The sequence below is a fragment of the Podarcis vaucheri genome (genome assembly GCF_965113315.1).
Source record: "Podarcis vaucheri genome assembly, chromosome: 6".
Taxonomy (NCBI): Eukaryota; Metazoa; Chordata; class Lepidosauria; order Squamata; family Lacertidae; genus Podarcis; species Podarcis vaucheri.
The window spans coordinates 49643056-49656505 of record NC_138764.1 but is presented as its reverse complement, the minus strand read 5'-3'; the positions used below and the strand labels follow the sequence as shown (position 1 = coordinate 49656505).

The following is a 13450-nucleotide window of genomic DNA, read 5'->3' as shown; positions in this document are numbered from 1 at the left end:
GAATTGTATTTATTTGCTATGTCACATTCTCTCTCCATGAACTTCAGTGTATTATTTCAGCCTTACAACAACCTTGTGTGGCAAGGTGGACCAGGGGATAGTGCCTTTGCCTTTGCCTAGCTGATAATCTTTGTGGCTAGGTGGGGATTTGAATCTTGGCTCTGTGGGCACCCGACTGGATGGCGCATGCTATCATGTATCTTTGAGAAATGTTCCTACCTGTTATTAGATCATGGTGGCCCATTGATCGCCCACACTTGCCATCCAAAATGTGTTGTGAAGAAGGGTGGAGTTGCTGCATGGCTAAGCATTCACTTAGTATGTCTTGTTCAGCATCAGAGCACGAGTGTAGCTAAAGGGGAAGGATAAAACAAAGAGATTTTCATTTCAAAGTGCAGAACTAAAGTGCAGTTAATTGGATGCATATGCTTTTTTGCTTATCGCCTACCTATATAAGGAAGAAACAAAATGCCATTGTTTCCAGGACTAGAGTAATTGAAGATATATTAGGTGCTTAGTGCTTCTAATTAGAAATCATTTGGGTTTTCTTGCACACAGAAATTAAGCATGCTAATCTTAAACCAGAAGCATCTTGTTTCTCAGAAACATAATGTACCCTTGTGCTCCTCACAATTTTATGGAGTCATTTGGCTGCATATTCCCCTCTAGTATCTAGTATCTTGGGTTCCTTCTCTTGAAAGGATTGCATCACTTTTGTAACTGCAGTGGTTGGAAAGGTATTTGATAGGGGAGGAAAAGTGTTTGCACTTATCAGATTAGAGCTGACAAAATGGCGGGCTGTTAGTAATGTGCAAGAGGTACTGCTGATATGGCAGCTGTTTTCCATGTAAATTAATGCACTGGCAAAAGTGTCCGAAGCATGCTCTTTGCAAACCACAATGTTGATCATATTAAAAACAGCAGGAGAAGAGAATTAAGAAAGAAAAGCATTTCTAATTCTCGTTCAAACATGCTGATGTTGCCAAGCTTTTGTCATAACACAAGGCTCAAATTACACAGAAACAGCCATTGTATGTTGTGACCATTAATAAATGGTTATTGTTTTGAAGTTTACAGTTTTGCATTCCGCCTTCCCTTGGGCTCAGTTATTCTAAACTAAAAGATCTAGGCAAATCAGTTTAGCCTTCTATCCTGCAGGCAGTTTGTTTTTTCACATACAAAGATTGAGAATTCTGGATCACAATCAGCAGCTGCAGCCAATAAAAGTTTAAACTACTACTAAATAACTACTTCATTTTGTTCTCTTAAAAGAATTTTAGAGCTCATTGATGTACCATTGCCTGAAAAAAGGCAGGAATTGAATGCACAGGGGAAAGGTTGTGGCATGTTGAAGCCACATGCAGAAGATTCCAGGTTCAATCCTGCCTAAAAAACTCGAAAGCTGCAGCCAATAGGCAATGCTAAGCTGGGTAGACTAAGCCCAGGTATAAAGTAGCTTCTCATGACCTCTCAGTTGCAGGTCCAAGAGCAGTGAAGCTGAGGACAGTGGGGTCAACAAATGATGAAGTAGCAGTAAACACATTAAAACTATTTTGGGATTAAACAGGTCTCAACTTTATTTATTGCAGATTTTGGTACAGGAATTGGGTGTATATCCTGACGCTGGTTGATTATTTGACAGGGTGAACTAAGAATTGCCCTATGACATTCAATGAAACACTTCAGGTGAACATTCATTTGGAATTGTTCACGTTTTTGGGCTGATGGTCTTACCTTTTTGCGCACCTGTTGTTCTTTGGCAGAATGAGCTTTCACATGCTTTCGGAGGGAACTTGGATCAGTATAGCGCTTGGAGCACCCGGGAATCTGGCAGGCATATGGTTTCTGTAAGCATGTGGAGAGGAAAGGGGAGGGGAAAAGATAACATGGAAGGATGCCTGTTTTGGAAACATTATCCTAAAGATATGAACTGTTATGTTCAGAACATGAAATATTCAGGGATTGTTGGTGATGTGCAAACATGTTGTGAAGCCTCTAGTTGCTTTGCTCAGCTTGAAAATGCTACTTGAGCAAGCCTAACTGTGTGTAACAGGCCTGGCAAAGAACCAGAGGTAGTACATCCAGATCTGCTGCAGAAATCGCTTTTATTCTGGACTTAGTCCAAATGCTTGAAGCATTTTACACATCTGGGCACTTAATGTTTTTGGATAAGGTGTACTAGATGAAACTGCAATGGAGAAAATTACATCAGGTCTTGAAAATGCCATGAGGCCTAACAACTAAATGATACTTTTTTTACATGTCCATCCTTTTTATTAATTTTAAGAGGCACTTCCTCTGTCCAGTGCCCACAACTACTGAAGAAATACAGTATTGCCAACATTCCCCCTGCAAGTCTTTACAACCACACATCCTGCTGTGCCCCTGTGGACAACCCCTACATAATACTTATGTGACAACACATCAGACCAACAGCCCATCAGAAACACTGCACAATCCTAGAGGCGCTCACATGGGCACAACCATTCTGAAGATTTATTTCAAATATCAGAGTAGCCTTATAGTCTAAGGAACTTTGTGTTCCACTGCACTATCCTGCACATATCCATGGCTTTTATTATCCATTTCATTTATTCTTTACTCTGCTGAAAGTTCTGGTATTATGATATCCCTTGCTTACTGCTGATCTCTGTGCATTTATCATCCTACAATCTAGCTGGCTGAGTTGACATATCAGAGGTATAATATGGGTGGACAATATGACATTAGGACAATCCAGTGCAATTCTACAATCTTTTCATTTGCAGGAGCAGTCAACACAGTGCCCTCCAGCTGTTTTGAGCTATGGCGACCATCATCCCCAGCCAGCATGGCCAACAGATACCATGGGCATTGTAGTCTAAAACACCTGGCAGGCACCAAATTGATTCCTCCTGCTCTACGACAAAGCTCTGGCAAAATTTAACAATTCTGGTTTACAACATTGGTAGTAAATCTTTCCAGCACTATAAAAGCAGTCATCTTATCTCTTCTTTAAAAGGTAGATTCTAATCCAGTTTCCAGGACAGCCCTAGATCTAACCCTAACCTAATAATCTGTTATTCGATCAAACCAGCACATTCTAACAGGTCTTCGTAATTATTTACAGATTCTCCTTTCAGAGAAGATAAATGACAGATTGACCTGCATTCGGAATCTCAAATCACTTCCACATGCATTCAATAAGAACTAAGCAGTCCATATAAATCCTTCTTCTTTGTAGGCGCCTCCAGAGGAATAAGTAGTCCTGCTCCTTGTACCAGCAGGAAATTTCCAAAGGAATAATAAGATCATTCACCAGCTCAAAGCTCCAAAGGCTAACCTGATACGTACCCAGAAACTTTCATATGAAAGTCAATTTATTGAAAGTGCCTGGAACACACAGAGAACCGAAATTTGAGGAAGGATGATGGAAACCATTAAACAATTCCTTAGTGGAATTAACTAGGCAGAGTATTTTCCCAGCTATAGTAACACATTATTAAGGATGGGGGAAACTAGATCAGAAAAAGTCCATCCATACTAGTCCAAACCTTTTCAATCTCACTTTCACACAGGATTCAGTTACACAGCAGGCATATTAAAAGGGATCAGAGTTTGCTCCGCGAACTGCAGATCTTCTGTTTCATGCATTTGGAACATAAACACCAGCATGCAAGACACATTCTAATTACTTAGATCTATGTTAAAAAAGCAAAAGACAAAACAAATCTAAAATTATTGATTAAATAATCAGGTGAAAATATATAAGAAAATGAATGCCGCCGTATGCAGGTTGTGAATGCAGCAAAAAAATTAAAGAATGTCTAGAAAACTAAGCTACAGCACTAACAAAAGGTTAGTCAAAATTATTACTGTACCTTTTTGCTGATTATGAATATTTCAGAGAGTAAAGACAGATATGGGAGAAAAAGTAAAGAAAAAGAAGGAAGGAAAAAGAGAATAGAAGGTTAAAGGAGCTCTTTGCAATAACACCCATGTAACAAGATATAAGGAGACAGAGAGAGACTTGGTTCTGGTGTACCATGAAATCTACAAAATGATGTGCAACAACACCCCTACAAAAAACAAGGCGGCAGAGAGGGACTTGGTTCTGTATGTACCACGAAGTCTACAAAATTATTTCTGCAAGCCAAGTTAGTCTGCCCTTCCACCTCATTCCACTTACATTAACGTCAAGCCGTTACAACTTCAAAAAGGTGCATCCTATACAGCATATTAAATTTCAAAAGAGCCACATTTTAGAAGTAATTACAAATTCAAATCTAAAGCTGACTTTCAAATAAATAAAACATTGTTATTGTAAGTGTGCTTGGGTTTGGAAAATGTGACTGACTGGCTTGTTTGTTTTTGGAGGGCATAATGTACATTACACATTCCTTAATGCTGTACTGTCTGAAATGTGTAGCTGCTTTAAAAGTAAATATCAATTAACCGCCAGGTTTCTGCCCCATAAACACCCGGCCAAACGTTAAACCACATATTCACCTCTTTCAAAAAGACAAAGGAAGGACTCTTGCTGTTATTCTTTGTGAGCTTTGGCCCAGGAGCTTAGGTGACCTAAGGAGTCTGCTTTGCTTTCATGGGTTGGTTGACACTAGTAAAGGCTAACATGATCTGGACAGTATAGTAAAATAGCTATTATCCAAACTGTAGTAAGAAATCTCTAGAAATTCTAATTAATTGAATAGTTTGTGGTAGTTTGCTGAAGTCGATATAATTCCTATTTAGTTTGTATCTGTTCATCACTATCCAAGGCTCCATCTGCACTATGCATTTAAACAATACATTTAACTCTGCAGCTCTGTGGCAGGAATGGGGGCGTCCTAGCAACTCTCAGCAACCTTATTGGGAGGAAGCCATGATTGTTTAAAGTGGTATGATACCGCCTTAACATATAGTGCAGATGGGTCCCAAATACTCTTGGAAGTACTGTGGGCTATATGCATTAATGACATTTTGGTGCTGTCCAGATGTTTTAGACTAAAACTCTCATCTGGCCTGATCTTTTGTCATGCTGGCTGAGTTGATAGGCATTGGAGTCCACAACATATGGTGCCAGGTTGGGGAATGCTGACATGAAATCTTAGGACTTTTTTTTTTAAAAAAAAAAAGTTAATTGCTTCTGAAGACTGCTTCAGTTGGGATTGTGGAACGGGTGGGCAATAGTAACCCCTAAAAGGCCCTCAATAGCTCCAAGTGCCTTTCAGTAGTTACAGCCAGTGTGCCAGTTGTGACCTCTCTAGGATAAAGATACCCTGCCCATGGTTATCCATGCCCTGGTAGCCTCCAGTATGAATCACTGGAGCTGCCTTTGAAGATAGTTCAGAACCATAGCTGTCAACGTTTCCCTTTTTTAAAGGGAAATTCCCTTATTCTGAATACGATTTCCCTTAAAAAAAGGGGGGGGGGAGTTGACAGCTATGTTCAGAACTACCAGTATTTTGACCAGGGCAGTTCATTCAGACCATTTCTGTCCAATCTTAAAAAAAAAAAAAAAACTTTCTTCACTACCAGCCAACACGCTTCCAAATCCAGTTCAAAGTCATGCTGTTTACTAGGTCTCAACAACCTGAAGCGTAGCTCACTCTTGTAGCAACCTGCCTGTCTTTAAGGTGATCTACATGGCTGATGTCAAGTTTGGTGAGGCCTTTGGCAGTGTAGAAGCAGACAGTGAAGTCTTCCCCCTTTAAGCGATGGAAGCTATGGCTTCCTTATCTTGAAGCTGGTGGGCACGAGTAGCAAAGAAGCTCGTTGAGCTGCTGGAGCCTGCCATTTTAATTTACTCACAATACCTTTGGAACAACACTCTGTCAGGCCCCGAAGACAGTGTGAGGGAATTAAAAGGGTGGTTTCCTATTATATTACTGCTTTTCTATTGCTGCTAGCACCAGCCTACCTTAAGATGGGATAGGGGGTTGGTGGACCCTTCAGAGGACTCAAGGTTCTGGCAAGTGCCTGATGATGCCAACCCCTTATGCCAAGCCTTAGTATTTGCCAAATCCCTCCGAGACAGAGAACTATTTTGGCAGTGATGTCCCAGTTGTAGAATGCCCTCTACAAGGAGACATGCAAGGCACCAACACAGTTGTTTTTAGGTGCTAGGCAAAACCTTAAAGAGCAAAAATAATTCTAAGGCAGTTTAAATATTTCTGCTGGCTCCTTTATCTGTTGTGTGCCAATGTTGCTCTCTGTGTTGCATTTTAATGATGACCTCATATTTTTAATTATTGTAAAGTACCCTGAAGTCAGTTTTGATGAAGGGTGACATAAAAATATTTTTTATAAATAAAATAAAGCCCATGGAGAACCTTTTGATAGGATAATAATAATTCCCCCCTTTTCTTTCAAAAAGCACATTGTAGCACACAGGAATAGACTGAGCGCATGCTGATAATGCCAACGTTCTAGGTTCGATCCCCATGCGGGACAGCTGCATATTCCTGCATTGCAGGGGGTTGGACTAAATGATCCTCAGGGTCCCTTCCAACTCTACAATTCTATGATTCTATGGCTAGGCTAGTTTCAGGAAAGGTCCTGTTACAAAGGATGCACTATATATAGCGTCATATAGAATAATGTGATGCTTACAGTATCCAGGTGTGTTCGCTGATGCTTAGCCCGGTCGCTAGAGTTGCTGAAAGCTTTCTGGCAGCCAGGATGCTGACAAAGATAAGGCTTCTCACCCGTGTGACTCCGCAGGTGAATCTTAAGGTTTTCAAGTCGAGAAAATGCTTTGTTGCACCCTTCAAACTGCAATAAAGCCATAAAAAACTCTGTAAAGCTTTATTAAATAAACCATATCCTGCTATAATGAGTACAGTGTTTGAAAAAACAATCCAAACTGGACATGTAACAAATCAACCAGAATTCAGAACATCTGCTGAAGTTTATGGATGAAACAGATTTCGCTCCGCTGTCTTAATCCATCATTATGCATGGCATAGGGGTCGGTAATACTGTATTCTTCTATGTACACAGTGTTAAGGCTTCTAGAGACTGTTTAAGTAAAGGAGCTTAAACAATAAGAAAGAACAAGTTTTCAGCGGCGTAGGAAGAGTTCTCTTCAATGTTATGAACAGCATGAAGTATTGGAACAAGAGCTACTGTGAGGATCAGATCATTGGCTGCCACAATCAAAACAGAGAAATTACTTTTCAATAGCAAAACTGACTGTCTCAGTCTGGTTTTGGTGTCAAATGTACCCAGAGAAAGCTATACAAATAAAATGCTTGGTGGAAAGTATTCAGCATAAAACCATTTGCAAGGCTTTTAAAAATAATAATAAATGATTACATTTCAAACTTAGCTTTTCTAGTAAACAGTAGTTGCACAATAATCACTTGAGTTAACAATAATACCCCACAATGTAATGTAAATAAATCTACAACAAGAGTGTGTGGGTGTAACTGACCTCCAGTTTTCTAAACGTGAATCGAAAAAATAATGCCACATAGGTACAACAGTAAAATTAAATTGCATTGTGAGTTATGTGTAACAACAACAACAGCAAAACTCACAGACCCTGCAATTATAGCACCTGCTCTTTGCGTGGCAGATGCACAATCACACTTCACAACTGCATATATAGGACAGAATTGTTATATGAAGCACATGACCTCTATGATTTTCTGTCATTGTGTCACCCACGGTGATGCTTTTCCTGGTATGAGCAGTGATAGCCCCTACCAGTTCTGAAGCTTCTTGATGTCTTCAGCTATGAAGAAAGGCTACTGCCCTTCCTTTGGCATGCAACTTACAAGTGAATTTGTGGGAAAATAAGTCTGGAGGAATTTGTGGTAGTGGTGGTTGTTTTCAGTGTGCCAACAAGACTCTTAGTTTTCTTAGATAATCCACCAGCTAGAGGCACACTGGTGAAAAAAATCATATTTTATTACATTCTGTCCAATACGCTGTAAATATGTTGTGATTGTTATTAGCTTCTTAACTGCTGGTTGGCATAGGTTTTAAGTTGCTGGAGCTGGCTGGTTACAAAGATGCCTGAGAGCAACCTCAAAAACCCATTTTCTAAAGATCTTTCTGTGAACAGAGAAAAGTGGGTGTTCCAAGGAAAAAAACCTGCCAGCAGAAGGACAACAAGGATGGAGCCAGTCTAGCTTCTCTAGGAATGGAGTTCCAAATTCTGGGAGCATCCATTGAAAAGTCCCTCCCTGTGTGTGTCTGTGAGGGTGGCGGGATTATAAGAAGGGCTTTTAAATTGTACTTTTTAATTGTTCTCATTGTTTTAACTGCTCTCATTTATTGTGATCATATATTTTTAGCTACCTTGTGAATCTATGTGGTTTAAGAGATGCCATATTCATGTGATGAGATTTAATTTGATTTGATTGGCCGATTAATAAAAATTATTTTTTTAAAAAAAGAGATGCCATATTCATACAATCAATCAATCAATCAATAGCATCATCAACATCCTATCCCATGTTGCATTCCATCACACAATATGCCTACAGCAAGGGAAACCAAAGTAGTCCTCTTAGCTTCATCAAGCAAAATGTAAGCACCCCAACATCTACGGTAATTTTTCTTGAGCAGATGTGCCTACACTTCTCTTAAGACTAGGTAGTAAATCTCCTATTCAGGAAGCCTCGTCCACATGAAGTGATCCTCAAATTGGAGAGAAAATTACATAGAATAGAATCTCAATATATACCATAGAGAGACCGTTACATTTTTGCTGCCCTTTGCTGTTACTTGTTATTTGGACTTAGCTTTATGGATAAATGCACAGTGAAATGTTATATGCATTGACGGGCAACTTTCTTCTCAAGAGTAGTCACCTTAAAACTGAAGAAATAAGTGACCTGTGACTCAGAAATTTTATTTGGCTACTAGGGAATTCCCCCTTGGAATATTTGATGTCTTTCTAGGTGCAAATGAAGTTTGGAAGATTTCGTCATTCCAGATAAAAAGTAAATAAATAAATGCTAAAGGTCTAGAAACTAGAGCACATATTTTAGCAAACAACTTCAAAAAAGAAAAATGCAACCTGAGATCTAAGTTTTGTTAAATTTACTGTCCAACAACTGTGCAGCTGTCCATTTAATTAAGAGTAGCCTTGGCAAACACAACATTTTCTAAGTCCATTTGGGAACGACAGAACTCTGAAAACACACAACTCCCGTCTATAGCCCTCTCATTTTTACTCTGTTATACTAAGCCTTCCCCTTTCTAAACACCCTCACAAATTTAGCATTTTTACAGTGTCTACATGTCTACTCAGCCCTATTGCTTTCAGTGGGACTTCTGTGAACGTGCTTGTAGCATTGAAGCCTTAATTCTGTTTTCTGTTGCTGCCACCTTCCATTCAGTTTTACAAAACTGAGGAATTAGTTGTACATTCAGTGATAGTATCAGGGTTCCAGACTGGAACCAGGGTTTTTGGGGTAATCTCTGGAATTTATTTCAGTCTCTAAAAATGTGGTGGCTGCTATTAAAATTAAGCATTGGGACAAGCTACCTAGTGGAACCGTCTTTCTTTTAGAGTGCTATAAAAATGCCCAACAAGCTTCTGTTGGTGGTTTTCTAATGCAGTATGTACTCCCACAGAGAGAGCAATTTGAATGGATTAGGAGTGCCAGTGTTTGTATAATTAGCTGTCTAATCTCCAGACCATTGCCCAGGTGCTAGACCTGTACTTTGCAGAACAGAAGTTTTTGGCAATTAAGCAGTAGTAGAGCTTCCTGACTTGGGTGGGAGAGCTGAGGAACAAATGTGCATCTCAAAAAATCTCCTCCAGAGACAGATTGGCTGTGTTCTTTTGCCCTTCTGGAAAATACATTGGATAGCAATACAATAAAACAAATATAAAAAATGCACAGACTCTTATTGTTTCTGAGCAACTAATGGCACAGGGATTAAAACTGTATGAATACATATAATTTTTTTAAAGTGTGGAATTATCTCTAGCTGTCACAATGTTTGAAAGCAATTTTATGTTCTTTGTAAGTAAACCTCTAGGCAAAAAAGTTATGACTTCTTGTTTGGTAGGGCCAGGAGATAAAAGTGCTTTGTAGGCCACATCTGGCTCAAGGATTACCAGTTGGCAATCTCTGGGCTAGATTATCCACTTTGTTGTTTCCAACTCTAAGATTTGATGACAGCCATTTTGCTGCTGTTTCCTTTAGGGTAACTAATTATGCAGTGCACGGGCATCATTTTTCCCTAGCTGCTGAACATGTTGCTGGCTCTGGCACAATTCCATTGAAAACAATGCAGCAACACACCAGGGGATCAGAGGAAAGCCATGAAATACAGATGTTGCAGAGAAGCCCCTCTGACGTAGGTGTTCCAACCCCAAGATCCATGCAGCCTGTTCTGGATTTTCTGCCTTTGGCACATGCGGTAGGAACATTTCCAAGACTTTCTGGGGAATCATTTGGAATGGAAATGAAAGATAAGTTTTTAAGGACTGCAGTTCTTGAACTTAATTCTACATTCTGCATAGTGTAGGTAATTCCTTCTTTCCCCCTTCTTCTTTTTATTCCATTTTGAACAGTACATTTTCAGTGTAGGCTGTTTCGTTCTTTAAAAACCCCCAATTAATTAGAATTTATATACCACTTAAATTAAAAATATATCTAAAAACGGTCTATGTAAAACAATTTAAACTAATTTTTAAATATACAAATGAAATCACTAGAAACAAGAATGCATAACTTGTTTACCTCCAGGTAAGCTTGCCAAAACCAAAATGTTTTTTTAGCAGGTATCTGGAACAGCACAACAAGGATGGCTGCCTAATGTTAATAAGCAGGGGCAGTTTCAGACCATTGGTGCTGCTACACTGAAAGCTCAGCTCCTTGCAGTTATGGAGTGAACATTGTATAGTACTTGCAAGAGTTCAAGTTCCACAGATCAAAGTAGTCAAGCAAAGAGCAAGGCAAGGAAACTTCTCTCAAGGAAACTGCTCCCAAGGTGTTAAGGGCTTGATATGAGCAGAGGTGTAATATGCTGGTAGGATCTCACTCTTGTCAGGAATCACGTTACAGCATTCTGCAGCTTCTCGAACAACCACAAGAGATGCTCCACAGAGAGTGCACTTCAATAATCCCATATTGAAGTTACCAGTGCCTGAACTACAGCTATTCTGGTCTGCGAATGGATGCAGATATTGCATCAGTTGAAGCTACTGGAAGGCAGTCATAGCACAAAGGTCACATGGGCCTCTGGATCCAGAAGGGCCCCCAGATTGTGTGTCTTACTCTTTCAGAAGGAGTGAAATCCCACTCTGGGTACAAGAATTGCTTACCCACAGAGCCTCCATCTAGGCGGGATTCAAACTCTATTTATTTATTTATTTATTTATTTATTTTATTTCTTAAAATTTATACACCACTTGATTGTAAAAAAACACACACCCTAAAAGTGATTTACAAAGAGAATAAAACTATAAAATTATCAGTAAAAATAATACTGCCCTCATCCAGACCACCACTGCAACCATTATGGAACCTGCATAGCCTCTTTTAATCACTTATTATGGAGAATTAACAACGAGCATAATTCCCAACACTCCTCTCCGGACACTGGACCCAAACCATGGAATTGACCTCGGTGTCATTTGACTCCTTTCTCCCTGTTCTGGGAGCAATGCTCATCCTACCAATCGGTAAAGTCTAATAAGGCTACAGTATACTATGGTCAATAGTGTCAACAGACATAGACAGGTCAAGAAGAAGGAACAACATCACACTCCGTTTGTCCTGTTCTGAATAAAGGTTACCCATCAGGATGACCAGTGTTGATTTATACACATGACCAGGCCTAAACCCAAACTGGAAGGGGTCTAGGTAATCAGTATCATTCTAAATAAACAGTATTATTTAAGAATGCTTACAGATGTCCTGCCATGACCCTCTACTCTACCTTCCCAAAGCAGAATTAAATTTTGAACGATATGGCTGGGGAAACCCAGCCAGATGGGCAGGGTATAAATAAAATTATTATTATATTATTATTATTATTTATAATAATAATAATTTAGAGTATAGGTAATTTCGACAGCCCACAGGCACTAAGATTGAGAAAAAAAATCTAAATCAAGTTTGAGGTGGGATATTGAATAGAAAGTTATTGCTTTCCTAAAAAACAGCAGCAGCAACTGAAGAAGGCAGGAGGGGATGAAATGCAATCCTTCTCTTTATTACATCTTGTTTACATTCTGTTCCCTGATCAGTCTTAAGCTGCTGTTTCAGTGCCATTTGTTTTGATTAACTCATATCGTCAGTCAGTCAGACTTAGCTGATATCAACTCTGTGAGCCTATCATGAATCAACATGACACCACATAGACAATCAGGTTTAACTGTGTGATGATGTCATTGAGGGCAAACATAACTATTTCAGAGTGTGGGCAAATGTTTCCAACCTTTACCTAGAATGCAAGGTGCTCTTAAAACCTTTGGTGAAAATGTCATCCTCTTTTCAGTGCAGCCCTACTTAAAACCATTCACACAATCTAAAATAGTGCTGAAATCTGGGTATTTTTAGCTCCTTCCAAATTATTTATCATGGAAATTATTGGTCATTTTCATACATTATATGATATCTCTACAAGGAGTTAATATATAGTTTCTAAAGAGCAGTAGGAATATAAGAACTACTCAGTCAACTTAGAAGGCTTCTAGCCATATCTCCCAGACATCTGGTATTAATCTGTCATTCTTTCATCTCACTCCCTTACACATTTTTCTCAAGATTGACACCTGGGATAATAGTAACAATCTTTTGTGTCTGCAAAAAACAGCTGTAAATGGAGTTATTCTTTTTTTAAAAAAAAATCAAAGCTTGAATAAATATATTTTCACTTCTATGACATAATGTACACATATTTAGGAACGACCACACTTCACAAATACATTGCGTGGCATTGCATGCAATAACAGTGAATACAATGCCAACATAGCTTTTTGTACATTAGCCTTGCATCCCAAAAAACTTTTGCTACTGTATACAATAGTTCTGCTCCTCCCAGGGTACAATTCCACGTGTTAACTTTTTGCAGATGCAAAAAGCACTTGCATGTTATAATACATATGAAAACATGACAATATGCAGCGTAGATCAAGGATCACCAAGCCACTTACAGCAATCTGGCTGTAACCTGGCAAAATTGGGCAATCTCTTCTGCTGCCAGGGCACCATTGTTAGGAAGTCCTAGGAAGTCAGACCTCTGAACAATGATGTTGTACCAGAAAATGGGAAGAAATTACCCCATGAGGACATAAGCAATTTGAATCTCCACTGCAGTGCTGGGCTGAGTCAAAAGGGGAAGCACTCAATGTGGAGTACTGAGATTGCTTAGCACTTTAGCAGGAGGAAGGTCTGCACTGAGACCAGACCCTTTTGATTCCTCCTTCCCCCATTCTCAAGGAGCCTTTTGTCTGTGTACTCTGAGTATGTGTGTGCAAGAATGCATGTGCTGTATA

General features: G+C 39.3%; 2 protein-coding genes across 10 annotated transcripts in view; one reads left to right on the top strand and one right to left on the bottom strand.

Annotated features, from left to right (window-relative positions):
* Positions 1–13450, bottom strand: part of GLIS1 (GLIS family zinc finger 1) — a 195195-nt gene that overhangs the window by 33697 nt on the left and 148048 nt on the right. For all 4 annotated transcript variants that reach the window (XM_082225650.1, XM_082225649.1, XM_082225651.1 and 1 more), the window contains exons 5-7: positions 6592–6753; positions 1735–1845; positions 220–352 (exon numbers count right to left, since the gene is read on the bottom strand). In XM_082225650.1, coding sequence (XP_082081776.1) covers positions 220–352; positions 1735–1845; positions 6592–6753 — 406 coding nt within the window. The remainder of the gene's footprint in view (positions 1–219; positions 353–1734; positions 1846–6591; positions 6754–13450) is intronic.
* LOC309533975 (doublesex- and mab-3-related transcription factor 2-like) overlaps positions 1–13450 on the top strand; it is a gene marked incomplete at its 5' end in the record, with an annotated part of 76016 nt that overhangs the window by 55103 nt on the left and 7463 nt on the right. Inside the window, one exon of one of the 6 annotated variants that reach the window (XM_082225686.1) lies at positions 10190–11935. The exons of 3 other annotated variants lie outside the window; for them this stretch is intronic. Of the gene's footprint in view, positions 1–3886; positions 4715–10148; positions 11936–13450 lie in introns of those variants that run through there. 2 more of the 6 variants (XM_082225690.1, XM_082225685.1) reach the window with 2 other exon arrangements.